General features: G+C 36.1%; 1 protein-coding gene and 2 pseudogenes across 7 annotated transcripts in view; all 3 read right to left on the bottom strand.

Annotated features, from left to right (window-relative positions):
• The window catches only part of FAF1 (Fas associated factor 1), a 489041-nt gene that overhangs the window by 268405 nt on the left and 192930 nt on the right, over positions 1-27706 (bottom strand). For all 7 annotated transcript variants that reach the window (XM_027624861.2, XM_027624896.1, XM_027624850.2 and 4 more), the window contains 2 exons: positions 13695-13786; positions 6836-6927 (listed from right to left, as the gene is read on the bottom strand). In XM_027624861.2, coding sequence (XP_027480662.1) covers positions 6836-6927; positions 13695-13786 — 184 coding nt within the window. The remainder of the gene's footprint in view (positions 1-6835; positions 6928-13694; positions 13787-27706) is intronic.
• LOC118356938 lies at positions 15402-17429 on the bottom strand (annotated as a pseudogene).
• On the bottom strand, positions 22378-23344 carry LOC113915253 (annotated as a pseudogene).

Here is a 27706-nt window from a genome sequence, read left to right on the forward strand (position 1 = left end):
GGCAGCCTGCAAGAAATATTAGAAGGGACTCTTTGAGTAGAAAGGAGAGACCAAAAGTGACAGCATAACAGCAGGAAACACAAAAGCAGTAAAAATGAATATTTCTGTAAAAAGCCAGTCAAGGAACTCATAATATAAAAGAATGTAATATATGACACCATATACCTCAAATGTGGGGAGGAGTAAAAAAAATGGGTTCAAATTTAAATCATGATCAACTTAATATAGCTATATGCAGAAGACATTGTATACAAACCTAATGGTAACCACAAATCAAAAACTACTAATGTATATGCAAAGAATAAAGAGAAAGAAAAATATATCACCAAAGAAAACCAGAAGACCATGAAAGAAAGACAAGAAAGGATCAGAGAAAATCTTCAGAAACACCCACAAAACAAGTAATAAAATGACAACATTAAAATAGACTAAATGCTCCAATCAAAAAATAAAGGGTGATGGAATGGATAAAAAAACAAGACCCATCTATAGGATGCCTACTAGAGACTCATTTTAGATCTAAAGAGTCCCATACACTGAAAGTGAGGGAATGGAGAAACATTTATCATGCAAATGGATGTCAAAAGAAAGCCAAAGTAGCAATACTTATATCAAACAAAATAGCCTTTAAAACAAAGACTGTAAAAAGAGATAAAGGAGGACTCTATATAATAATAAAGGGGACAATCCAGCAAAAAGGGGACAATCCAACAAGAAAATATAACAAATACAAATATTTCTGTACCCAATACATAAAACAGTTAACAACAAGCATAAAGGAACTAATCAATAAAAATACAATAATAATAGGAGACTTTAACACCCTCACTCACATCAGTGGACAGATCTAAACAGATTACCAACAAGGAAACAATGGCTTTGAATGACACACTGGACCAGAGGGATTTAACAGATACATTCAGAACATTTCATCCTAAAACAGCAGAATACACATTCTTTCCAAGTGCACATGGAACACTCTCCAGCATAAATCACATATTAGGCAAAACAAAACAGGCCACATCAAATTTAAAAAGAAGTCATACCATGCATCTTTTCTGACTACAACACTATGAAACTAGAAGTCAACCACAAGATAAAATCTGGAGGGGCGCCTGGGTGGCTCAGTCGTTAAGTGGCTGCCTTGGGCTGGGGGCGTGATCCCAGGGTGCTGGGATCGAGCCCCACATTGGGCTCCCTGCTCCGCAGGAACCCTGCTTCTCCCTCTCCCACTCCCCTGCTTGCATTCCCTCTCTCGCTATGTGTCTCTCTCTCTCAAATAAATAAATAAAATCTTAAAAAAAAAAAAAGAAAAAATCTGGAAAGACCACGAATACATGGAGGTTAAATAACATGTTACTAAACAATGAATGGGTCACCAAAGAAGTAAGAAATAAAAAAAAGTACATGGAAACAAATGAAAATGAAAACACAATGGTTCAAAACCTTTGGGATGCAGCAAAAGTGGTTCTAAGAGGCAAGTTTACAGCAATATAGGCCTACCTCAGGAAGCAAGAAAAATCTCAAATAAATAACCTAACCTTAGACCTAAAGGAGCTAGAAAAACAACAAAAAACAAAACGTAAAACCAGCAAAATGAAGGAAATAATAAAGATTACAACAAAAATAAATGAAATAGAAATTTAAAAAACAATAGAAGAGATCAATGAAACCAGGAACTGGTCCTCTGGGAAAAAAAAAAAAAAAATCAATAAAACTGATAGACCTCTATCCAGATTCATCAAGAAAAAAAGAAAAGACCCAAATAAGTAAAATCACAAGTGAGAGAGGAGAAATAATAAAGACCACAGAAATACAAACAAGTATAAGAGAATATTATGAAAAACTATATGCTCATAAATTGGACAACCTAGAAGAAATGGATTTCCTAAAAACAAACAACCTACCAAAACTTAAACAGAAAGAAAGAGAAAATTTGAACAGACCAATTACCAGTAAGGAAATTGAATCAGTAATCAAAAAATTCCCAAGAAACAAAAGTCTAGGACCAGATGGCTTCACAGGAAAATTCTACCAAACATTTGAAGAGCTAATAACCTATCCTTCTCAAACTATTCTAAAAAACAGAAATGGAAGGAAAACTTCTAAATTCATTATATGAGGCCACCAGCATTACCCTGATACCAAAACCAGATAAAAACACCACACAAAAAAGAGAACTACTGGCCAATATCTCTGATGAGCATAGATACAAATATCATTCACCACAATCAAGTGGGATTTATTCTTGGGCTGCAAGGAATGTTCAATATTTGCAAATTAATCAACATGATACACATTATCAATAAGAGAAAGGATAAGAACCATATGATCATTTCAATGGATGCAGAAAAAGCATTGGACAAAGTACAACATTCATTCCTGATAAAAACTCTCAAAAAGTAGGTTTAGAGGGAACATACAAAAGGCCATACATGACAAAACCACAGCTAACATCATCCTCGATGGGCAAAAACTGAGGGCCTTTCTCCCAAAGTCAGAAAAACGACAAGGATGCCCACTCTCACCAATTCTATTCAACATATTACTCAAAGTCTTAGCCACAGCAATCAGACAACAAAAATAAATAAAAGGCAACCAGATCAGCAAGAAGTAAAACTCTCACTATTTGCATATGACATGATATCATATATAGAAAACCCAAAAGACTCCTAGAACTGACACAACAATTCAGTAAAGTTGCAGGATACAAAATCAATCTACAGAAATCTGTTACATTTCTACACACCAATAATGAAGCAGCAGAAGGAGAAATCAAGGAATCGATCCCATATACAATTGCACCAAAAACCGTTAAGATACCTAGGAATAAACCTAACAAAACAGCTGAAAGACCTGTACTCTGAAAACTATAAAACATTGACGAAAGAAACTGAAGATGACACAAAGAAATGGAAAGACATTCCACGTTCATAGACTGGAAGAATAAATGTCTCTACTACCCAAAGCAATCTACCCATTTAATGTAATCCCTATCAGAATACCACAAGCATTTTTCACAGAATTAGAACAAACAATCCTAAAATTTGTATGGAACCACAAAAGGCCTGAAGAGCCATAGCAACCTGGAAAAAGAAAAGCAAATCTAGGGGCATCACAATTCCAGATTTCAAATTATTTTACAAAGCTGTAGTAATCAAAAGAGTATTACTGGAAAAAAAAAAGACACATAGATCAATGGAAAAGAACAGAAAACCCAGAAATAAACCCACACCTATATGGTCAATTAATCTATGACAAAGCAGGAAAGAATACCCAATAGTAAAAAGATGGTCTCTTCAACAAATATTGCTGAGAATACTGAACAGCAACATGCAAAAGAAACGGAACCACTTTTCTACATCATATAGAAAAATAAATTCAAAATGGATGAAAGACCTAAATGTGAGACCTGAAACCATAAAAATCCTAGAAGATAACACAGGCATTAACTTCTCTGACATCAGCCATGGCAACTTTTTTCTACTTATGTCTCCTGAGGTAAGGGAAACAAAAACAAAAATAAACTATTGGGACTGCATCAATACCAAAAGCTTCTGCACAGTGAAGAAAACAATCAACAAAATCAAAAGGCAAACCTACAGAATGGGAGGAGATATTTGCAAATGACATTATCCAATAAAGGGTTAGTATCCTAAATATAAAGAACTTGTACAACTCAACACCCAAACACCAAATAATCCAATTAAAATATGGGCAGAAAACATGAACAGACATTTCTCCACAGAAGATACACAGATGGCCAACAGACACATGCAAAGATGCTCAACATCAGGGAAATGCAAATCAAAACCACCAGGTGATATCACCTTACACCTGTCAGAATGGCTAAAATCAAAAAACACAAGAGACAAGTCTTGACAGGAATGTGGAGAACAAGGAACCCTCTTGCACTGTTGAGAATGCAAACTGGTACAGCCATTCTGAAAACAGTATGGAGGTCCTCAAAACGTTAAAAATAGAATTACCCCACAATCCAGCAATTGCACTACTGGGTATTTACCCAAAGAATACAAAAACACAAATTCAAAGGGATACATGCACCCGTATATTTATAGCAACATTATTTACAACAGCCAATATATAGAAGCAGCCAAAGTGTCCACTGATGATGAATAAAGATGTGGTATATATATATACAATGGAGTATTATTCAGCCATAAAATAAAATGAAATCACTATTTGCAACAACATGATGGAACTAAAGAGTATAATGCTAAGCAAACTAAGTCAATCAGAGAAAAACATATGCCATATGATTTCACTCCTATGTGGAATTTAAGAAACAAAACAAATGAGCAAAGGAGAAAAAAAGAGAGAGAGAGACATAAACCAAGAAACACACTCTTAACTATAGAGAACAAACTAATGGTTATCAGAGGGGAGGTTGGTAGGGGGATGGCTTAAATAGATGATGGGGCTTAAGGAATGCAATAGTTGTGATGAGCTCTGGGTGATGCAAAGAATTATTGAATCTCTATATTGCACTCCTGAAACTAATATAACACTGTCGATTAACTAACTGGAATTGAAATAGAAACTTTAAAAAAATTCATAAAGCCAACTAAGGAAGACTACTTTAGTGCTATATTAAGTACTCATTCTCCAATAAAACACTGCATTTCATAAGCACTGTAAGGCCCTGCTTGCCTACGAACTGAGCAATTTGACAATCACACAATCAAAGGAAGGTCAGCCACATAGCAATGAAGAACATTTCCATTAACCCAGGAAGACATTTTGATAAATCCATTTAATCATGCAACTGGAAAGCAATAGATTATAACCAGTAATGTCTCCTATCTGCTCACAATTATGTGGATTACATACTGGGTGACAGTGATTATACTCTGTTAACTAAACTACAAAAATAATGCCCTGACTAGGTACAGAACCATACATATAACTCCTTGTTTAACTTAATCTCATGTAGTGTTGATAGCAACTTACTATAAACACAAGGACTACAAGTACTGTTTGGCTGTGTGTAATGATGTGCAAATTCAACCTCCCATTAATATGTGACCTTAACAGAAAATAAACAGTGACTGAAGAAATGTTTAAATTCTTAACCTAAAATGAACTATTAACAGACTGTCAAATACAATTACAATAGATTTAACTTTTTTCAGTTCAGTGATTTCTACTTTGGTACAAGCCATGTTTAATTTTTTTGCTACTATCTACCTGTAATGGCATAATTTATAATAAGAAATATACATTTGGTCTTCACTCCCCCCTCCAAGAGCTCCCTAAAACCCTTGGAATTTTCTAAATGATGAGAGTGATACAGGTGGAAGGAGCAAGGGATCTTTTATCATAACAAGCCCCTTTCAGCCACACAAGACTTTGTTCATGAGTTAATGACTTTGAGAAAAAACCCTCAGGATGAGGACTGGTTGCAAGGGAAAGCAAGCAAGTGATTAGAGGATTAGAACTTTCAGCTACCTGCATTCTCCCTGCCTCCACATTTGTAGGGAGGGCAGAGGGGCTGGAGGTTGAGTTAATTATTAATAGCCAATAATTTAGTCAGTAGTGCCTCTGTAATAAAGCCTCTATAAAAAACCCTAGATGAAGGGTTTTAAAGAGCTTTCACACTGGTGAACAAGAATGCATCTATGTGCGGTGAGGGTGGCACACCCCAAACTTTAAGCTCCTGTGCTCAAGACACTTCCAGATCTTGTCCTATTTATCTGTTCATCTGGTTGTTCATCTATATTCTTTAAAATATGTCTTATAACAAATTGGTAATAGTAAGTAGAGCACTTTTCTGAGTTCTGTGTGTCATTCTAGCAAATTATCAAACCCAAGAAGAGGGTTGTGGGAACCTCAATGTATACCCGCTTGTTCAGAAGCACAGGAGACAACCTAGACTTGAAATAGTATCCAATGTGGGAGCAGTCTTATGGAATTGAGCCCTGAACCTATGGGACTGATGCTATCTACAGGTAGATAGTTTCAGAATTTATTTAAATTATAGAACATCAAGCTGGTATTGAAGAATTGCCACATATTTGGTAGTCAGAAGTGTTCTGTGAGTAGTACAGTAGAGAAAAACAGTAATTTTTTCCTTCTACTATATAATAATAAAAATATTTGATACATGGTAGGAAAAGTTTGAGAATATCCCAAGTTTAGGCACACAGGTCTACACAAAATCACCAAGTAGTATTTAAAAAGAAGTAAATGTGTATAAAAACTGGGAAAATCTAAAAACAACTTAAACATAGTTCTGGAATGATACTGTACTCACAAAAATTATTACTCTATCACTAACATCATGTACCACCTAGCAATAATAATGCCATAATTTAATATTAAAATCATTTAATCATTCTATAAATGTCCCAAGTTTCACTGTGAATAATGAAAAAAGAACGAGAAACTTTATTCCAAAAAGAGATAAAATCTTAATAAAAATGTTGTATTAGTTCTTTTTAAGCTGTATTCTGCAGTGCCTGATGAATTTTCCTCCAAGGTATGCCTTCTTTAGCCATGGGAGAAGCTAGAGTTCCATTTACTCAATCTCTTCCTTTAACACTAGTCCTTCCCCTTCAAACAGAACAGTATCATTTTTGACTATTTTTCCCATAACAGAGTTTTGCTAAAGATTTTCTTTGGAAAAAAAATTCCACCACTAAAATCAAACTATCCAAACCAAATAGTCTGAAATTTTATGTAGTTAATACTTGTTGGTAAGTTAAAGCTTCAGCAAGATTTTTATTTTATTTCATTTTGATATTTATATACAGCTTAAAGCAACTTAACAATCAAGCTTTTCATTTCAGATTCTCAGGAAAAGTAAACACCTTACCCAGCATGACTAGATGATGAAGGTGGCGGCAAGTCTGGTGTAAGGACATAAAGACTGTTGTTTTTTGGCAAATGTAGCGATTTTAAGACCGTCTGAAAAAGAAAAATTAAAAACAAACAAAAAAATGACTGTTGATTGTACATTATTTTTTCCCTAAAGTTTTTAAAATTTTTTCAATATTGTAATTTTTTGAAACTTTTGACAATTTCCTAAACAGGATAATGCAGAACTATTGAAACCAAGTACCTTGTTTCTCCTATATATATATATATATATATATATATATATATATATATAAGCATAAATATGAACATTAAAAATAAAATACAAAATCTTTAGCTCATGATGAGATACAATAGATAAGAACACAGTTAAGAGTCATTAACTTCTTCGTTGAAGAAGTATATCCTTGAAACTAATAAGCACTTCGTTCCAGGATCATTATAGCAAAAATTAGCACTGTACGTTTTTAGAGATCATAAGACTTAGAAAAGAGCATAGTGAGCACCTTAACCCAATGACTTTATAGATGAGGAGCTGCAGCCTGAGAAGTAAGGTGACTTGGATGAGACCTCTAGTAAGTGTTACCTAGGTCACTTAACTCTTTCTCCAGAGAATTTTTATGTTAAAATGATCCATCCAGGGTGAATAAACTACTCTTGGGATACATCTGAACTACATCTTGAGAACCATACAAAGGTTCACTAAATTTTTTTGGCCATAAAATTACTACTTACCTTTCAAATTCCTAACTTGACGGTAAATACTAACATAGCTCAAACCCGTTTTTTTTTTTTTTAAAGTAGGCTCCACGCTGGGCGTGCAGCCCAATCTCAGAACCCTGAGATCAAGACCTGAGTTGAGATCAAGAATCAAACAGTTAACTGACTCTGTCTCCTAGGCACCCCTCAAACTTTTTTTTGACAGCAAAATGCATTAAGAAACACATTTTATATCTTTATATCATAACTCAGGACATACATACTTATTCGACAGATATTTATTGAGCCACCTACTCTGTGCCAGAACTATTCCAAACACTGAGGATAAAGTGGTGAACAGCACAGTCTAAATCCCCTGATCTCTCATATAGAGCTTTACATTTTAGTAGGAATAAATAAAGTAAGTAACCTATGCAGCTGAATATTAAAAAGTGATTAATTTTTTGGACTACAGATAGATCAGAGAAGGGGGGTGAAAAATATGGGGGTGGGAAGTTATGTAATTTTAAACTGGATGATCAGGGTGGAGCTTACTTGGAATATGTGACATTTGAGCAAAGACTTAAAGGGGTGATAAAACAAATCATGAGAAAATACAGAAAAAGAATATATCAGGCAAAGAAAACAGCACAAAATGCTTAAGGAACAACAAGAAGTCCAATGTAACTGAAGTCAAATGAACACTAGTAGAGATAGGTCAGAGAGAGAACAGTCACGGTAGGGACAAGAAATGTATTGAGCTATGGGCTTTGACTTTTACTCCTAATGAAAAGGTAAACTACTGGAGTGACACGATCAGATTCACATTTAGAAAGAATCACTGTCAGCTATGTTGAAAACAGATGGGAAGGGCTTGGCAGAGGAGGGTAGAAGCACACAGAAGGCTAATGGAATATACTAAGATAAGGGTGATAATGGCTTATGTCGTGTGATGGTAGTAGAAGTGATGCAAAATAGCTATATTCTGGATATATTTTGAAGACAGTGCCAAAAAATTTCTTGACACATTGAATATGTGTTATGACAGAAAAGGAGTCAGTAATGATCCTAAAGATTTTAGACTGAATAACTGAAAGGATGAAGTTACTATCAATTGAAATGGGAAAGAATGAAGATGAGGACTTCTATTTTGGGCAGATAAGTTTGAAATGTGTATTAGGCATTTAAGTGGAAAAGATAAGCAGCTGGATATATCAATCTGGAATTCAGGGAACAGACCTGGGGTGGAGATATAAATTAAACATATAAAACTGACTATGCACATAGATGCACTTAAAAATCATTACACCGGATAAGATCACCACTGAATTTAGTTATGTGGTCACTTCACTGGTACTTTGACAAGAGCACTAGCAATTCTCTGCCTAGACTGGGCTCAGGAGGCATTGGGAGAAATATAGACAAGAAATATAAACAAGTCTTTGGGGGAAGTTTTGTTATCAAGGGGACTAGAGGAATGGAGCGAATGCTGGAAGGAGAAGTGGGATCAAGAGAAAAATGCAAGAAAGAACATCATGTTTGTGGTTACACTCTATTAGAGGGAATGACCTACTAGAGAAAAATACTGATGATACAGGAAACACACGGAAGAATTAAGAGTGAAGTCCTTGAATAGGCCAGAGAAGACAAAGAATGTAAACTAAAGCAAATATGGAGGTGTGGTCTTTGAAAGGAGAATGGACAGGCCATCTAGAGTAACAAAAGAAGAGTATGTGTATAAGATGCAGGTAAGTAAAGAGAGAACAAGCTGGGAGCTTACAGAAATTTTCTCGTATTGCCTTTATTTTGTGAGTGAAACAAAACAGGAAGTCAAGTTATCAGCTGAAAGTGAGAATAAGGGAGAAGTGCTTTAAAGGTCTGAAGAGAGGATAAGTATAAAATAACCATTTAGGATGTGGATAAACCAGGTAAATATACTGTGATTGCCTAGCAACATTAAGGGACTCTCTAAAGATCATGATCATGAATTTAATGATACACCAATGATTTTATTTGTCTGTAGCCACATTTAGCTGTAATGCACAGAATAGATGGAGTTGGATTTATTGAAAATAAGGACTTTTGTCATGCAGGATCCATAAAGAAAGAGTTGAGACTCTACGCAAGAAAGTGATTATAATGATTAATTGTGGGATTTAATCCACTCTAAGGAAGGGAGGACATGAAGGAGGTAATGATCACAAACAGATGGTAGAAACAATGGACTGGAGGCCTAAATAGTGTTGAAGGACTGCTGGAGTTAAGATACCAAAGAAAATGAGCTAGAAAGATAAAGAGATAGTAAGCAGAAAATGGAAGCCTAAAATTAAGATTTGAAAATTATAATTAAATGATAGGACCACTGGAAGATATAGCTGATGCAGGATGGAGGAAAAGATTTCTGTAGGAAAGAAATTCAAGAAACTAAGAGGCCAGGGTATTGGAAGAACCACTTATAAAGATAGTTAAATTACTAAGAATTAAGGGGGGCAATTATAGACCAGAACCTAAAAATCATCAGGAAATGAGGGGAGATGACCTCAATGAATAGGTGATGACCTTTTAACATGAAATTCAAAGCTGAAGATTTTAAGAGAGGAAGGACTGATAAAGATCTGGAAGTGGAAGTGAGGTACAATAAGGACACATATTTTACCAGATAATCCAGTGGTATGATGGCTGCTAAAGAAAAGCAATTAACACTGGGAAGGCTAAAGAGAAAAAATGTCCTCAGGAAGGCAGGTTTCAGTCAGAGGAAGATGGTGAAAGGAATGTGCAGGGAAGAGGTTGACAACAGAGGGAATCTGGCTAGTGATAAAATTAGTTCCACAGGGAATAGCAAACAGGTTTCAGGTATTGTAAACAAAAAAGAATAGAGACAGATATGGCCTATGCAGAAACTATGGAAATTTGAGTGAGGGGTGATATGAGAATCTTAAGACTCCTTGCAGTGACTGGCATAAACAGTGGGAAAAGATGTAATAAAATTAGTCCTGGTTTAATCAAACAATAATGTTAAGGCTGAAAGTGTTGGAAAGCAAGTGGAGTGAATGTCTAGGAATCTCTCTTAACCCTGCAGATGGAAGTAGAGACAGGAGGCTGATCTTACCCAAACATAAAACATGAGGAACTCATTCTTGATCCCTCCACAAGAAGGTCCATCTTACTAAGCACACAGTCTTACTCCATGAACATTGGGACTTCGTTTGACTAACATTAGCTATATGTTAAGTAAAAATAACCTTACTACTTGCAATGTACTCTAACATCTTCTATTCTATTTCTTTTTTTTAATGCTGACTATAACCCACTCAATTCACTTCACAACCCATTAATGGTTTGTAACCCATGATCTGCAAAAACACTGCAGTAGGTAGTTACTCGTAACTTCACCTTTAAGTTCCAAATCTTTATATCAAATATTTGTAAGTCCTCTTGGAAGTGATCTGTGTTACTTCTCTAGAGTTAACATTCAAACAAAACACACACATATATACATAGGAAAATTATTTTTTACCTTTCTATCTTTCATTATTTTAACTGTTGGAATCCTGATAAATGTTTACTCTTACCACTTGATCAAGTCACTACTGTCCTTTTGCCACACCACCATCCAAAGATTTTCCACTAAATCTTCACCCCAAATCACATATGGAATGATTATATAAATGGATACTTTCTTTAAGTCATTTATTTATTCATTCATTCCACAAACATTTACTCATGGGACTATGATAGAAATTGCTGGGATGGGAACCTAATTTTATACAGAGGCCTGTTAGAGAAAGTAATGTTTAAACTGAGACCTGAAGGATAAAATAGAGCCACCCATGTGAAGAACTGGGGGCAAAGCATTCCAAGCAGTTGAAGGTACAGGTAAAGATATAAAGTGCGTGGGTCTATTAGAAGAATTAAAAGGGGGTTTCTATGGCTGCATCACGGAAAGTGAGGGTACAAAAGGCTGAAGATGAGGTTGCAGAGGTGAGCAGTACATAAATAATACAATGCCTTTTGAACCATGGTGAATAGCCTGAATTTTATTCAAAGTGCAGTAAAAAACTGTCTTAACAGGAGAGTGATATAATTCAATTTATGTTCTTAAAAGATCATTCTGGCTGCTGTGTGGAGAATGTAAGAAAGAACCCAGGAAAGGAAGCTGGAAAAACAATGATGAAGCTATTACACTGGTCCAGGCAAAAGATGCTAATGGCCTAGATTAGGCAGCACGATAAAAATGCTGAAAAGTGACCATAGTTCAAATATATTTTGGAGACAGAAGCTATAGGACTTACCAAAGGATTAGGTGTTGTTTGAAATGGGAAAAGACTGGATGCCCATATTTTTGGATTCAGCAGTGGCTATATAGTGCTGCTGTTTATTGGGGGGAAACTGGTAGAGAAATGGTATGGAAAGGAAAACCAAGAGCTCCATTTTAAACATGCTACCTTTAAGATGTCATACGGTATGCAAGTACAAAAGTGAACTACCAATTTGGATACATGAATTCACAGAAGTATAACCTGGAAATATAAATTTGGGAGCAATCAGAAAATTAATGGCATAGGAATAGCAGAAATCACCTTAGGAAAAGAGTACACAGAAATAAGTAACTGAAAATATTGTTGGTGACAAAAGACTATGTTCAAATATTAGAACAGACAGCTTTAAGAAAATTTTCAAAATAATTGCCTTTCTCTTCACAAACTATTGAAAATGCCATGTGCAAATGATTCATATCCATAGATTTCTCAATAAATGAACAAATAAATGATAGAGCCATATAAACAAATGCATTTTAGTGTTTTATTTCTGCCGAGATTGTTGATTTACTCAGATAGCATTTCTTTTTATTTTTTAACCTACGTTTCAATTACAACAGCCATGTAGCACAAGGTGTCAGCAAACTATGCCTATGGGACAAATCTATCCCACTGCCTATTTTTATATGGCCTGTGAAGTTAAGGATGATTTTTACATCTTTTAAATGGTGGGGGAAAAAATCAAAAGAATATTTCATGATACGTGAAATTACATAAAATTCAAATTTTTGTGTCCATAAATAAAGACGTATTGGAAAACATTCATGGCTCACTCTTTCACATATGGCCTATGGTTCCTTTCACACTACAACAGCAGAACTGAGTAGCTACAATGGAGACTGTATTGCCCACAAAGCCTAAAATATTTATAACCTGGTTCTGTATAGAAAGTCTGCTGACCCCTAAAATAGTACATCACTAACTTGTACCTAAATTTATAAATATCTTGCAATGTGAAATTCACATAAATACCTTATTGAAATACTCCAAACATCTCCATATACCAAATGAACTCACATATATTTATAAGCACAATGTCTACCAAAAGTCACTGACAAAGAACTGAACCAAAAGTTGAAGATTCTAAGTTTATGCCTAGATATTGAAATATCAAGTTAGTAACTATGAAAAGATCTGATAATTATTTGCACTTCAAACACCTAAAACTTTAGCATTAATTCATTTCTTTCCTTCCCTCCCCACTTTCTCTATCAGACAAAGAAACAGAATGTGAAATATTTAATACCTGAGGCTGCTACTGGGTCCTTGAGAACAGCAACTACCGCCTTAAAATTGCAACACTTTATAAAAATTCTTAAAGTACGATTCATTCCATGTACTTGCCACTACCCAAGTAAACAAAGATTCTTACCATTAAATTTTCCAAGTTTAAAAAAATGCCTTATTATTATCTTTGTTCCATTATCAATATTGGCATACATGTATACATTGTGTATGACTTCTTTCAGGCCAATTAAGTAAATGTTCAGCAAATTATTATTCCAGGGCACTTACTGACACCCTATGAGGTTTGATTAAAAAAGTAAAAGCTCTCAAAAAAGAGTACCAAACTAACTCCTATATAACAGATAGAAACAGGAAAAACATGCCATATAGTGTTCTCATTTACATACCTAATTCATTCAAAACTATTGTTGGTTTACCATGAAAATGTTTTAACTTGAAAAACACTGTTGGCTGATTCCTTAAACTAAGTTACTATTACCAAAATCTACTTCTGTCACATGTGACAAAACTAATAAAAACCAATTTTTATATATCATTTAGTCAATTGCATGACTTAACTTTCTTTTATTTCTAGGCAATTAAGAAACTCACACTGTCTTCCACATCTCCGGTCTTCCAGCCTTTCAACAGCATTTTAGACACAGGTATCTGAAGTTCATTTTCTAGAATCTGTTTAATCTCTCCTGTATAAATAAGAAAAGACTGAATATTACTAACAAAATAATGCAATCAACATTTGTCCATATCTAGGGCTACCAATATTAGGCATATGGTACACAGTCAATGACATTTGTCTGATGAATAAGAAAATTTCCATATTCCAAACTTCAAATCTTAAACAAATGTTGCCCCTTTGAAGAACTCAGGCTTCAAGATTAATTATGACAAAAGACTCTACAATTAATTAACTAGTTAATTAATTGCATAGCTTTTTAAAAGAAATAGATACCAGTGATTGGGGCTTTGATTAGAAACAACCTATTTTAAACCAATCAACTGACAATACCACTATGTGCTCAGCATGTGGTAGGAATAGCAGGTAAAGTATAAAATGAAGGGGTATAGTATAAGCAAAGCAGATTTTAGAATGAAGATTTGGGTCTTGAAGAAATTGAATATCTATTCTTAGTTTTTGTATCATAAAATGGAGAATAATATTGCCTTTCTTAACTATTTCTAGGGTCTAAGGATAAAAGGAAATAACACCCATGAAAGCAGCTGAAAAATAAAGCCAATGTATATAATCTAGAAGACAATTTAAATTATGTTAAAGAGAAAAGCAACAGAATTTCGAAAAGAAAAAAAATGTATTGGATAAGTAGAGAAGGCTTTATGAGAGAGATGAGACTGAAACCCAGATTGAAGGATAGCTGAGTTGTGAAGGAGTGCCACACCAAAAGTTATTCTATTCTATTCAGTGAAGACAAAAGACTTAAAGGTAAAAAGGCAAAAATGAACATGATGCTAATGAAAAACAGTGAGGAATCAAAATTTTCCCAGTGTTCCACAAATTATTTTTCAGGAATCAAGTCTACTTATAAATCAATCAGCTAATTTCCAGAACTACAGTATATTAAGCAGATTGTTGAATCAGAATATACAAGTTTTGCATGTATCTACTTCTATTAGGTTGTTGCTAATCTATACTTTTTTTAAAAAAGTATATTTTTAAAAGTATACTTTTTCATAGTTTATTTTTAGAGAGAGAGAGAGCGCATGAGCAGGGAAAGGGGCAAAGGGGGAGGGAGAGAATTTTTTTTTTTCACCACCATATCAAATTTATTATTCCAATGGCACTAATACAGCTGGAGGTGCTAACGGTGACACTGCACAAAGTTTCCTGTCTTCTAGCTTCTGTCCAAAGAGAAAGGTCTACCCGCTTGTTCCTTCCCCCTTTCTGGGGGAAAATCCACCATGGGCCATTTACCCAAATAAACCTCTCAAAACATTATTTTATTTATTTATTTTTTTTGGACATTTGAGTTTCTGAAATGGAAAAAAGTGTTAAGTGCCCCATCCCGCCTCCCCCACCCCCACCGGCCGAGTAAGTCCCTGCTGCCAGGGCATTTCTGTTGCCTCTGAAATCTTGAAATAAATATCGAAAGAAACAGCATCCAAGTGTTCACATTGAGTGATGACACTGAGTGGGCCCCAAGAACCTGTCAGGTGGAGCGTCCCCATGGACAGTCTCAAGGTGTTATGGAGAATGCAAGGGCTTGTCACTGTGGTCGACTGTCAGTTGGGTACAGGGGCTGTGCTGAGTCCCACCCGGGGTGGTGGGCTGCAGGTGAGGGCTGCCTACAATTTGTTCAGGAAGTTGTCCAGGGCCAGGATGCCTTCCTTCAGGCCTTTGCGCTTGCGTGTTTTGGCTACCACCTGGCTGGGGTGGCTGGTGTTGTCAAAAGGATCCCCGGGCAGGATCTGCCAGTGGTCAAAAACGCACTGGGGGAAGGCCTAGCCACCAGTGTTGGACCTCAGGTCAGCAGTGAAGCCAAAGGACTCATTCACGGGCAGAAAGGTCTTCACGACAAACATGGGCATGCCAGCCACCTGGGACTCCTCAAACACATCAGCCCGCTTCCTGTTCAGGACACCGTAGATGCCACCAACCACTTGTTCCAGACACTGAATCTCCATAAGGTAGATGGGCTCCATAAGCCGGGGCTAGGCAGTCAGCACACTAGCATAGAGGCAGCGCCGGGCAGTGGGGATGATCTCCCCCACCGGCCCCCCGCGTGGTGGATGGCGTCCACATGCAGGGTCACGTTGTGGATATCAAAGCACACAACACGCATATTTTCTTTGCACAGAGCCCCCTCTTTGGTGGCCCACTGGAAGCCAGCTACCATGCTATCCTTGATCTCGTTGAGGTACTGCACAACCTTGGTGATGTCAGTGAGGACGCTGGGGCCAGTGCCATCAGGCCTGAAGCACCAGATCTTGCGGGCCTCAGCCACATCCCACTCATACTTCTCGGCCAGATAGTGGGCCCGCTGCTTGAGCTCCTGCCCGGCGGACACCTCACTGTTGTCAATGTCCTCAGCCAGGCCGTCAGGGAAGGGCCATGCCTTCATGTACAGCCGGTTGGGCTTGTTGGAGAACTTGGACAGGCAGAGCACATTTGACTCCTCACTGACACTCTCACAATAGGAGGCTATGTGGTCAGATTCCTTGATGGGCATGCAGGCATGGTCCTCCTCCAGGTCCTTCAGACAAATCTCCAGGTGCAGCTCCCCAGCCCCTGCGATGATGTGCTCCCTGGACTCCTCAATGATGCACCATAGGGTTCGACTTGGCCAGCCGTTTCAGACCCTCCACTAGCTTGGGAAGGTCAGCCAGATTCTTGGCCTCCACAGCAACCTAGATGACAGGGCTCATGCTGAACTTCATCACCCGCATGTTGTGGACATGCTCAAAGGTAGTGTTGGTGCCAGTCTTCACCAGGAACTGGTCCACCCCCACCAGACCCACAATGTTCCCACAAGGCACATCTTCAATGGGCTCCACATAACGGCCCATCATCAGGAGTGTCCTTTGGATGGGTTTCAGATACAGGTCCTCCTTCTTCCCAGGGGTATAGTTGGGTCCCATGATCCTGACCTTCAAGCCAGTGGACACCAGCCCAGAGAACACACAACCAAAGGTGTAGAAGGTCGGCAAGAGGGAGAGAATCTTAAGCAGGCTTCATATCCAGCATGGAGCCTGTGATACAGGCTCAATCTCACGACCCTGAGATCATGACCTGAGCCGAAATCAAAAGTCAGGACACTTAATTTACTGAGCCACCCAGGCGCCCCCGGTCTATACTTTTAGATTAACACATAATTCAACCCCATTTATAATAAGTGATTAAATACTGAAAAAAACCTGATTGTTATATATTAAAAGAGGAAAAACAGTTCCCTGCTGACAAAGGAAAAGAAGGGGGAAAAAAACTTATGCTACACAAGTACTATGGAAATACAGTTGCCAAAGTAAGCAGGGCTACAATCAAACACCTCATGCCTTAGTGACAAAGTTTTACTTCCCCAAAGAAAATTCCTATCTGGGCACTTTTGATAGTGATTAAATGTCATAATATATTTTACAAGCACAAACTATATCAACTTTGGACTTCAAAAATGTCACTGCTGACAAAGAATTGTTCTTTTATGGAAATGATAGAAAAAAATAAGCCATACTTTTTATAACAAATATATATAAACATTGCCTTTTCGTTTATGGCTAAGGTTGGTATTTCTAGAGCTGTACTTGTCTGGAATTGAGCTTATGCTCTTGCAAGTCTGCCCAGTGCTTTCGTCTTAGAAACCAATCTTCACCTGACATCTTCTCTTAGACTCCTGGAGATACTCTCAGCATTCACAACCTAAAAGAAGTTTCTTAAAGAAAAAACAAAAAGAGATCTTAAGTTGAAGTTGCAGTTACTCTTTGCAACAAGCTTGGGCAACATATAAAAAGTCTAATTCCACAGGTAGAGAAGAACAGAAAATGAAACCAGAATCTTGACAGCAACCTGATTTCCTCATATTTTAAAAATTTATTCTGTTGGTCTCAACTTCTTCTTCTGTAAAGTGGGGATAATTATAGTACCAACACTTCATTGGGTTGTTGCATTAAATCACAAAAGGCATGGAAATATTTTATATTAGTATGTGTCTCAAAAAATGTTGGTTATTTTGATTTGTATTAACTAAGGTAATACACACATAAATGTCTAGCATAGTACCTGGCCAGTCCAGGTTCTAAAGAAACAGTAGTTATTGTTTTAGGGATATCCAAAATAATATAGGTCAGTGTAGTACTAGAATGCAGCAAGTTTCAGAGCCAGTATTCATATCTGGGTTGGCCTGACACCAAAGATCTTAACACAAGATGGCATTGCCAATACAGCACCCTTAATATGTTACTTGGAAAAATGAAGCTATGCAGATGTCATTAAGAGCAGTCCATTGAATTTGCAAACCATATATCTGATAAGGAATTAATATCCAAAATATACAAAGAACTCACAACACAATAGTAAAACACACACACACACACATACACACACACAATCCAATTAAAAATGGGCAAGCATGGGGCGGCTGGGTGGCTCAGTCAGTTAAGTGTCTGCCTTTGGCTTGGGTCATGATATCAGGGTCCTGGGATAGAGCCCTGCGTTGGGCTCTGCACTCAGTGGGGAGTCTGCTTAAGGATTCTCTCCCTCTTCTCTGTCCCTCCCCCTTGTTCTTTCTCATTCTCTAAAATAAACAAAATAAATCTTTAAAAACAAATGGGCAAAGGACCGGAACAGGTATTTTTCCAAAAAAAATATACAAATGGCTAAGAGGTAAATGAAAAGGTGCTCAGCATCACTAATTATTAGGGAAATGCAAGTCAAAACCACAATGAGATATCACCTCATGCCTATTAGAATGGCTACTATCAAAAAGACGAGTGATAACAAATGCTGGCAAAGATGTGGAGAAAAAGGAACCCTTGTGCACTGCTGGTGGAATTGTAAATTAGCACAACCACTAAGGAAAACAGCACGGAGGGTCCTCAAAAAATTAAAAACAGAATTACCATATGATCCAGCAATATATTCAAAGGAAACCAAAACACTATGTCAAAGAGATATCTGCACCCTCACGTTCATAGCAGCATTATCTACAATAGCCAAAATACTGAAGCAACCTAAGTGTCCATTGATGGATGAATGAATGAAGAAGTTACGATGTATGTGTACATTTCAATATTCAAACATAAAAAAGAAGGAAATCCTGCCATTTTTGATAACATGAACAGACCTTGAGGGCATTATGCTAAGCGAAAGAAGTCAGATATAGAAAGACAAGTACTATATATCTCACTTACATGTGGATCTAAAAAAAGAAAGAAACACACAGAAAAAGAGATCAGATTTGTAATAACCAGAAGTGGAGAGTTGGGAAGTGGATGAAGGTGTTCAAAAGATACAACTTCCAGTTATAATATAATAAGCACTGGGGATATAGTAGCACAAAAAGATACCCATATCCCTTTTGAAACAAAAACCTTCTCCCACCCAACCACTGATTTTCCTTCTCATTCTAAAGATTAGTTCTGTTACCTTTTATGCCTGGGTTCTTTTGCTCTGCATAATGTTTTTGACATTCATCTACACTGTTGTGTGTACCAATAAGGTTCTTTTTCATTATTTAGTAGTATTTCATTATATTGTAAGGTAGGCATCTTCTGAAATGGCTTCCAGTACTCCCCACCCTCATGGTATTCATGCCCTTTGTAATTCCCTCTCCCGTGAGTGTGAGCTGTACCAAATTACTTCTAATGAAGAGAATATAATAATGGTGATGGGATGTGACTTCTGAAACAGGTTTTAAGACTATGGTTTCCATCTTGCTAGCACACTCTCTCTTGCCCTTTACTTGTTCTCTCTGATGAAACCAACTGCCCTGTAAACTGGTATACAGAGAGGCAAACACAGTAAGGAATAGAGGGCAGCCTCCAACCAAGAATGAGTGAAGAGCTGAGTCTCGGCTCAACAGCCAACATGGAAATGAATCCTGTCAGCAACCACATCAGTGATCTCAAAAGTTTATACTTCCTTAGTTGAGCCTTGAGATGACATACTAATTGCAGCCCATAAGAGACCAGCTAAGCCATGCCTGGATTCCTCATCTACACAAACTGAGATAAAATGTTTTCTTAAATCACTAAATTTTGAGTCATTTGTTACACAGCAACAAATAAAATACATATGGATATTGCACAATTTGTTTATACATTTTGCTGCTGATAAACATCTGTGTTTATGTTTTTTCCCTACTGCAAATAAAGCTACTCTGAACATTGTGTAAACCCTTTTGTAAATATGTGTTGATTTCTCTTGAATAAATACCGAAGAATGGAATTGCTAGACTGTATGATTAACTTTTTAAAAACTGCCAAACTGTTTTCCCAAGTGATTATACCATCATGAATTCCACCAAAGTTACAATGGCTGCATATCACTATCAACAAAAAGAATTTTCTGTCTTTTTAATTTTAGTCATTCCAGGGGCTGTGGTTTCTAACTATGGTTTTAATTTGTATTCCCTGATGATTAATAACTAATGACACTGATCATCTTTTTGTGTGCTTAATGGCTATTGCCTATCTTCTATAAAGCACTGAATAGATGTGTTACAACTCGACCTTGCATTGTTCTTAATCTTAGGGGGGAAGAATTTAGTCTTTAATTATCAAGTATTGTATTAGTTGTATGTTCTTCAGCAAAGTGCTTTATGAGGTTGACAAAGTTTCCCTCTTAGTAGTTGTATTTTTATTTTACAACATGAATGGGCATTAAGTGCTTTTTCCTCCACCTACTGAAATGATCAGATGAATTTTCTCATTTATTATTCTAATATGGTGAATTACAAGAATGATTTATAAGCTGCTAAAGAAGCTTTGCATTCCTGGATAAACTTTGACTGTGAGGTATATTATATACATGTGTATTTTATTATATTTTACTGAATTCAACTGGCAAATATTTTTTTAAGATTTTATTTATATTTGAGAAAGAGCAAGAAAGCGCACGAGCGGGGTGGGAGGCAGAGGGAGAGAGACAAGCAGACTCCACGTTGAATGCAGAGCCCAATTTGGGGCTTTATCTCATGAACCTAAGATCATGACCTGAGCCAAAATCAAGAGTTGGACCTTAACCAACTGAGCCACCCAGGCACCCCAACCTGCAAATATTTTGTAAAGAATTTCTGCCTCTATAATTTTAAGAAATATTGGTCTGTAGTTTTCTTTTCCTGTAATGTCTTTATCTGGTTTTAGTATTAGAGTAATGCTGATTTCATGAAATTAATTAGGAAATACATTATTCTTTCTCTATTTATGAATGATTGCTCGTATTTCTTCCTTAAATATTAGATAGACTTTACCAGTGAAGCCATCTAATAATTGGGATTGCTTTCTGGGAAGGTTTTTGATTATCAATTCAATTTATATATTTGATGCACACCTATTCAGATTTTTTATTTTTTCTTCTGTTGGCTGTAATTTGTACCTTTAAAATAATCTTTATAGCTTCTTTAAGTTTGATATATCTTTTAAATTTACTGGCATAAATTTGTTCTTGATGTTGCCTTATAACCCATTTAACATCTAAAGTTTCCTTTCATTTCCAATATGAACTTGTGCTTTCTTTCTTTTGTTCTTATTCACAGTATCAAGTGAATTATCAATTTTATTCATCTACTCAAAAAACAGCTGTAAGTTTTATTTATTTTGTTCATTCACTCTACTATTAATCAGTTTTCTGCTTTACTGATTTCTGTTTATGTGTATACACATATATAATTTGCTTCCTTCTATAGTTACTTTGGGATTTTATTTGCTCTTTTTTAAAAAAATTCTTAACAGCTTTATTGTAATTGACATGAAATAAACTGCACATATTTAAAATCTACAATCTCACAAGTTTTGACAAATATATCCAAAAAGTGAAATTCATCATATGCAAGTTTGTAGGTTTATGCATAAAAAGGTTTTTTATGCCCCTTAGTAATTCCTCTACACTCTCCTTACTTCATCCCCAGAGAACTGCTAATTTGATTTCTGTAACTATGGTTTAGTTAGAATTATCTATGATTTTATATAAATGGAACTGCATAATATACTTTTTAAATCTGGCTTCTTTCATTCAAAAAGTCTGAGATTCTCCCACATTGTTGTGTGTAACAACAGTCCATTTCTTTTATTCCTAAGTAGTATTACATTATATAGATATACAACAATGTGTTTATCCATCCACTGATTTATGGGCATTTGGGGTTATCTATAGTTTGGTGCTTTTACAAATAAATTGCCATAAACAATAATGTACATGTCTTGATAGACATGCTTTCACTTCTCTTGGGTAAACACCCAGAAAAGGAATGGTCATTGTATAATAACTTTGTAGAAAACTGCCAAACTCTTTCCTGAAGTGGTTTCTACTGTGATATCTTCAAATTTACTAATCTTTTCTTCTTCACTGTCTAATCTGTTAATCTCAGATGAAAATCAATTTTTCATCTCAGGCATCATGGTCTTCATTTCTAGACACTCAGTTTGGGCCATTTTAACTTTTTCAATGACTTATTATTTTAAATCTTTTTATTTTTTTATAATTACAACAGACATTTATTTAAAGTAATACATTTGCAGCTCAAATAGTTCTAAATTGTACATTTCATGTTTACCCAACTTCTTAAAAATATTTGTAGGATAGCTGCTACCACAGATTTCAATTCCAGGATTATTTCTTTGCCCATTCTTCTCTTTTATTTCCCAAATAACTTCTTTCAGATATGGTTCAAAGTAGAATTTATCCTCTTCATATTTTATCCACTGCTCTTTAGGCAAAATCTGCTGCCTCATAGTCAGGTCCAGTGCTCTCTTAATGTGAAACATCCTGTCGTTATAAAGGTTCTCAAGAAGACTTCTTATGGCCTCTTTCACATCATCATTCTCAAATATCACCTTGCACTAAACCCAGTTTATTGAACTCTGCCACCACAGGAAACCACAGGCTTGCTCACATTTTTTACCCTTTTCCTCTCTCTTTTAAATGTAAGCATAAGAGAGCTATAAAAACTATTTTAAAATGTCCATACCTGCTGATTCCAACATCTATGTCAGTTATGAGTTGTTTTTAATCTCTCTCCTCATTATGGGCCAGGTTTTTCTGAATCTTTGAATGCCTGGCCATCTTTATTGGATGCCAGACATTGTGGATTTTACCTTGATGGGTACTGAATATTTTTTTATTCCTATATTCTTGGGCTTTGTTCTAAAATGCAGGTAAGTTACTTGGAAACAGTTCAATGTGCTTGGGTCTTTCTATTAAGATGTCAGTGAGTATCAACCAAGTAGTACTTAATCTAAAGCTAATTATTCCCCATTACCAATGCAAAAGCCTTGAATACTCTATCCAAGCTTCATGAATTATGAGGTTTTCTTTCCTAGCTTGTGAGCACAGATACTATTCCTAATAGTATTCCTTCTAAGCCTTTTGGGTGGTTTATTTAGCTGTTTTAAGAGTGAAGGTAAATCTTGTTGCTGTAAGTGGAAGGAGCGGAGGGGACACTTTTCCTACTTCTTAGTAGAAGGGCTGATCATTGCTTTTAGAACTTTCTTCTTTTGTAATTAAGCATTTGTATTTGAACCATAAATTTCCCTCTCAATACCACTTTGTCAGCATCAAACAAATGTTGATATGCCATGTTTCCATCTTAATTTAGTTCAAAATATTTTCTAATTTCTTTTGTGATTCCTTCTTTGATCTAGTTTATTTAGAAATATGATAATTTCCAAATACATCAGGATTTCCCAGACTCTTGATTTCTATTAATTCCACTATTGTTAGAGAACACACTTCACATGATTTTTAAACTTTTAGTGACTTGTTTTATGGCTGAGTATATTTTATGCCTTAATGAATGTACCAACTGCATATGAAAAGAATGTGTATTTTGCTGTGATTATGAGGAGTCTACACACTTCAAATAGATCAAACTGGTTGGTATGTTGTTCGTATTTGCTGTTGGTCTGAACATTTACTATGAGAAAGGAGTGCTGTAATCTCCAATTACCACTGTGGGTTTGTCCATTTCTCATTTCAGTTCTATCAGGTTTTGTTTTATATACTTTCCAACTCTGTTATTAGACATGTGCATTTTTTTTTAATTTTATTTATTTGACAGAGAGAGACTCAGCGAGAGAGGGAACACAAGCAGAGGGAGTGGGAGAGGGAGAAGCAGGGTTCCCTCAGAGCAGGGAGCCAGATGCAGGGCTCAATCCCAGGATCCTGGGACCATGATCTGAGCCAAAGGCAGACACTTAACAACTGAGCCACCCAGGCGCCCCAGACATGTGCACATTTATGATACCATGTCTTTGTGATGACTATGATGAGTTGCCATTTTCATCACAAAATGTCTCCATTTGGCCTTAATAATAATCCTTGTCCAAAAGTCTACTTCATTTAATATTAACATAATACAATGTTACTAATGTAACATTTCATATCCTGATTAGCGTTTTCCTATATATATTTTAATATTATACTTTATATTTAAAGTGGGTTTCTTGTACATACATATTTGGTTTTCCTTTTTTATCCAGTCTTACAGTCTCTACCTCCTAATAAGAATGTGAGACAGGGGAGCCTGGGTGGCTCAGCCAGTTGAGCTTCTGACTCTTGGTTTCCACTCTGATCATGATCTCAGAGGGTCAAGGGATTGAGCTGCATGGGAATCCCAGCTCGGTGCACAGTAAGCTTGGGAGACTTTCCCTTTTCCTCTTCCTCCCCCCCTTTTACCTCTCCCCAGATGTGTGCACACATGTGCATGCTCTCTCTAAAATAAATAAAATCTAAAAAAAAAGAAAAGAAAAAGAATGTGAGATAATTTATATTAATTGTATTCATGGCCTTATTGTTTTATATTCATCCTATCTTATTTTTTATTTTAGTATCTCTTTCTACCTTCATTTGAATTTATTATTTTTAGGTATTCCATTTCATTTCAAACTTTGGCTTAATAACTATAATCTGCATTTCACTGTTTTAGTGATTGCTCTTGGGTTTACAATTTGCATTTTTATTTATTTTTTTTTAAGTAGGCTCCTTGCCCAATGGGGAGCCCAACACAGGGCTTAAACTCATGACCCTGATATCAAGACCTGAGCTGAGATCAAGAGTTAAATGCTTAACCAAATGAGTCACCCCGGCACCCCAATATGCATTTTTAACTTAACAGTCTGCCTTCAAATAATATAGAACTTGTCTTATAATAGTATACTTATATTCTCCTTTCCTGTTGTGTGTTTTCATACATTTACTTCTACATAATTCATAAATGCCACGATATACTGTAATTACTTTCACTTTTCAAATGTCTCTTTTTAAAAAATTATAAATAAAAAATTTCTCATATGTACCCAAATATTTACAATTTCTGGTGCTCTTCATTTATTTGTGTTGATCTAATTTTCCATCTGTTATCATTTCCTTTCAGCCTAAGGAACTTCCTTTAACATTTTTTGTAGCTTCTGTTTGTGTGAAAAATATACTTAGTCTTCATTTCTGAAAGATACTTTTGTTGGATATAGCATTCTAAGTTAACATTTTATTACTTTAGCACTTGAAAATATCACTGATTATCTCCTGGCTTGCACTGCTTCTGATAAGAATTCTGTAATCATTATTTTTAAATGTTTCCCTATGTGCAATGTGTCTTTGTTTTCTCACCTCTGACTACTTTTTAAATTTTTTGTGCTATTGATTTTCAGCAATTTTATTATGATGTACCTTGATATGGTTTCCTTTGAGTTACTCCTGATGGAGTTACTAAGCTGCTTAGATCTGTGAGTTTATATTTTCATGAAATTTGAGTAGTTTTCTGCTGTTCTTTCTTTAAAATTTCCCCCTTTCTAACTAGTCCCTCTAGTTCAGGAACTTTACTCACACATACATTAGGCCACTCTTTATGTCCCCCAGGGTCACTCAGGCTCCATTCCACTATCTACCTCCACTCCTACATACAACAAGAATACAAATACAAAATATATTTGCTGTGTGCACTTCACTTTGCATTGTTTTTATTGCTATGTTCTCAAATTCACTGATCTTTTTTTCAACAGCATCTAACCTCTTAACTCCTTCTCGGTAAACATTATACTTCAGCTCTAGAATTTCCATTTGGTTAATTTTCAGTATTTTTCATTTCTTTCCTCATTGCATTCTTGATTTCCTTTAAATTCAAGAATAGTTATAATAACTTTTTAAGTCATCATCTCCTAATTCTATTATTTTTACCACTGATATATTTTTAATTTCAAATTTTTCTTCAGGTTATGAGTCACATTTGGCTAATTCTCATGTCTACTAGTTTTTTGTGGGGTTTTTTTTTTAAGATTTTATTTATTTGACAGAGAGAGACACAGTGAGAAAGGGAACACAAGCAGGGGGAGTGGGAGAGGGAGAAGCAGGCTTCCTGTGGAGCGGGGAGCCCAGTGCAGGGCTTGATCCCAGTACCCTGGGATCATGACCTGAGTCCAAGGCAGACACTTAATGACTAAGCCACCCAGGCGCCCCTCTTGTCTACTAGTTTTTGACTAAATACCATTCATCATGAAAATTGTATTAATGAGTGTCTACACTTAGTGGTGTGCCTTTTAAGAGTGTAGAAGTATATTCTGACAGGCCCTTAATTTTCACCCATATCGGGTTGATCCTTTTTAGACTCCTTTACAACACTTTTTAGGATGGATCTAAAGCAGTGATTCTCAAAAGTATAGTTCACAGATTCCTGGGATTTCTTGAGACTGATTGTACAAAAGTAATGCTAAGTAAAACTGCTGACAAATCAAAGTAGTGGTGCTAAGGAGCACCTGGGTGACTCAATCGGTTAAGTATCTGACACTTGATTTTGGATCAGGTCATGATTTCAGGGTGGTGAGACAGAGCCCATGTCAGGCTCCTCAAACAATGTGGAGTCTACTTGAGATTCTCTCTCTCCCTTTTCCAATGTCCCTTCCTCAGCTTGTGCACTCTCTAAATAAATAAATAAAATCTTAAAAAAACAAAAACAAAAACAAAATTTGGGGCGCCCTGGTGGTGCAGTCAGTTAAACGTCCAACTCTTGGTTTCAGTTCAGGTCATGATGTCAGGGTCATGAGACTGAATTGGGCTCCACGCTCAGCCCACTGTCTGCTTAAGACACTCACTCCCTCTCCCTCTGCCTCTTCCCCCTGCTCTTGCTCTCTCTCAAATAAATAAATAAAAAATAAAAAGTAGTGGTGCTAAGCTGAACTAGTAGTCACTGTATTGCATCCTAATAAATACTTGTATTAAAAAAAAGCCATGAAGTAACAAAAATTATTATTTGTATTAAATCTTGGTGCTTTTAATATTATGTGTGATGAAATTGGAAGTACCCATAAGGCATTTCTGCTACATACTAAAGTACAACCGTCGTACTGAGGAAAAGGACATGTTTACACTGTGAGGTGAACTTTTTCAAAGAACACCATTTTTACTTGAGCAAATGATGTCACACTATGTTATTCAGAGTTGACATTTTCTTAAAAAAGGAATAAAGTAAGCCCGTCAATACAAAGAAAACAAATGACAACTGTTTGTCAATGACAAAATTTGAGCCTTCAAACTAAATTCCAAATTTTTAAAAAATCCGTATGTCATTATGAGCTTTACAACTTCCCCTTACTTAAAATACTTTTCTGTGAGATCAGTGATATTAACAAATGTGATTTACTGATATCATATAATGCCATGTTTCAATATTTGGTTGATCTAACTAACCGAACCAGTATTTTCCAAATAACTATTTTTTTTTTACTCATTGTGGCATTATTTCTATTTATTTTATTGACTGAATTTTTTATTTTTTTGGTGAACACTATTAACATTTTTTTTTAATCACCTGGTTACCCCACCCCTCACCCCCCTCCCTTCTGTAACCCTGTTTGGTTCCCAGAGTCCAGAATCATGCATGGTTTGTCTCCCTCTCTGATTTCTTCCCATTCAGTTTTCCCTCCCTTCCCCCATGATTCTCCACGTTATT

Source organism: Zalophus californianus, chromosome 4 (genome assembly GCF_009762305.2).
Source record: "Zalophus californianus isolate mZalCal1 chromosome 4, mZalCal1.pri.v2, whole genome shotgun sequence".
Lineage (NCBI taxonomy): Eukaryota > Metazoa > Chordata > Mammalia > Carnivora > Otariidae > Zalophus > Zalophus californianus.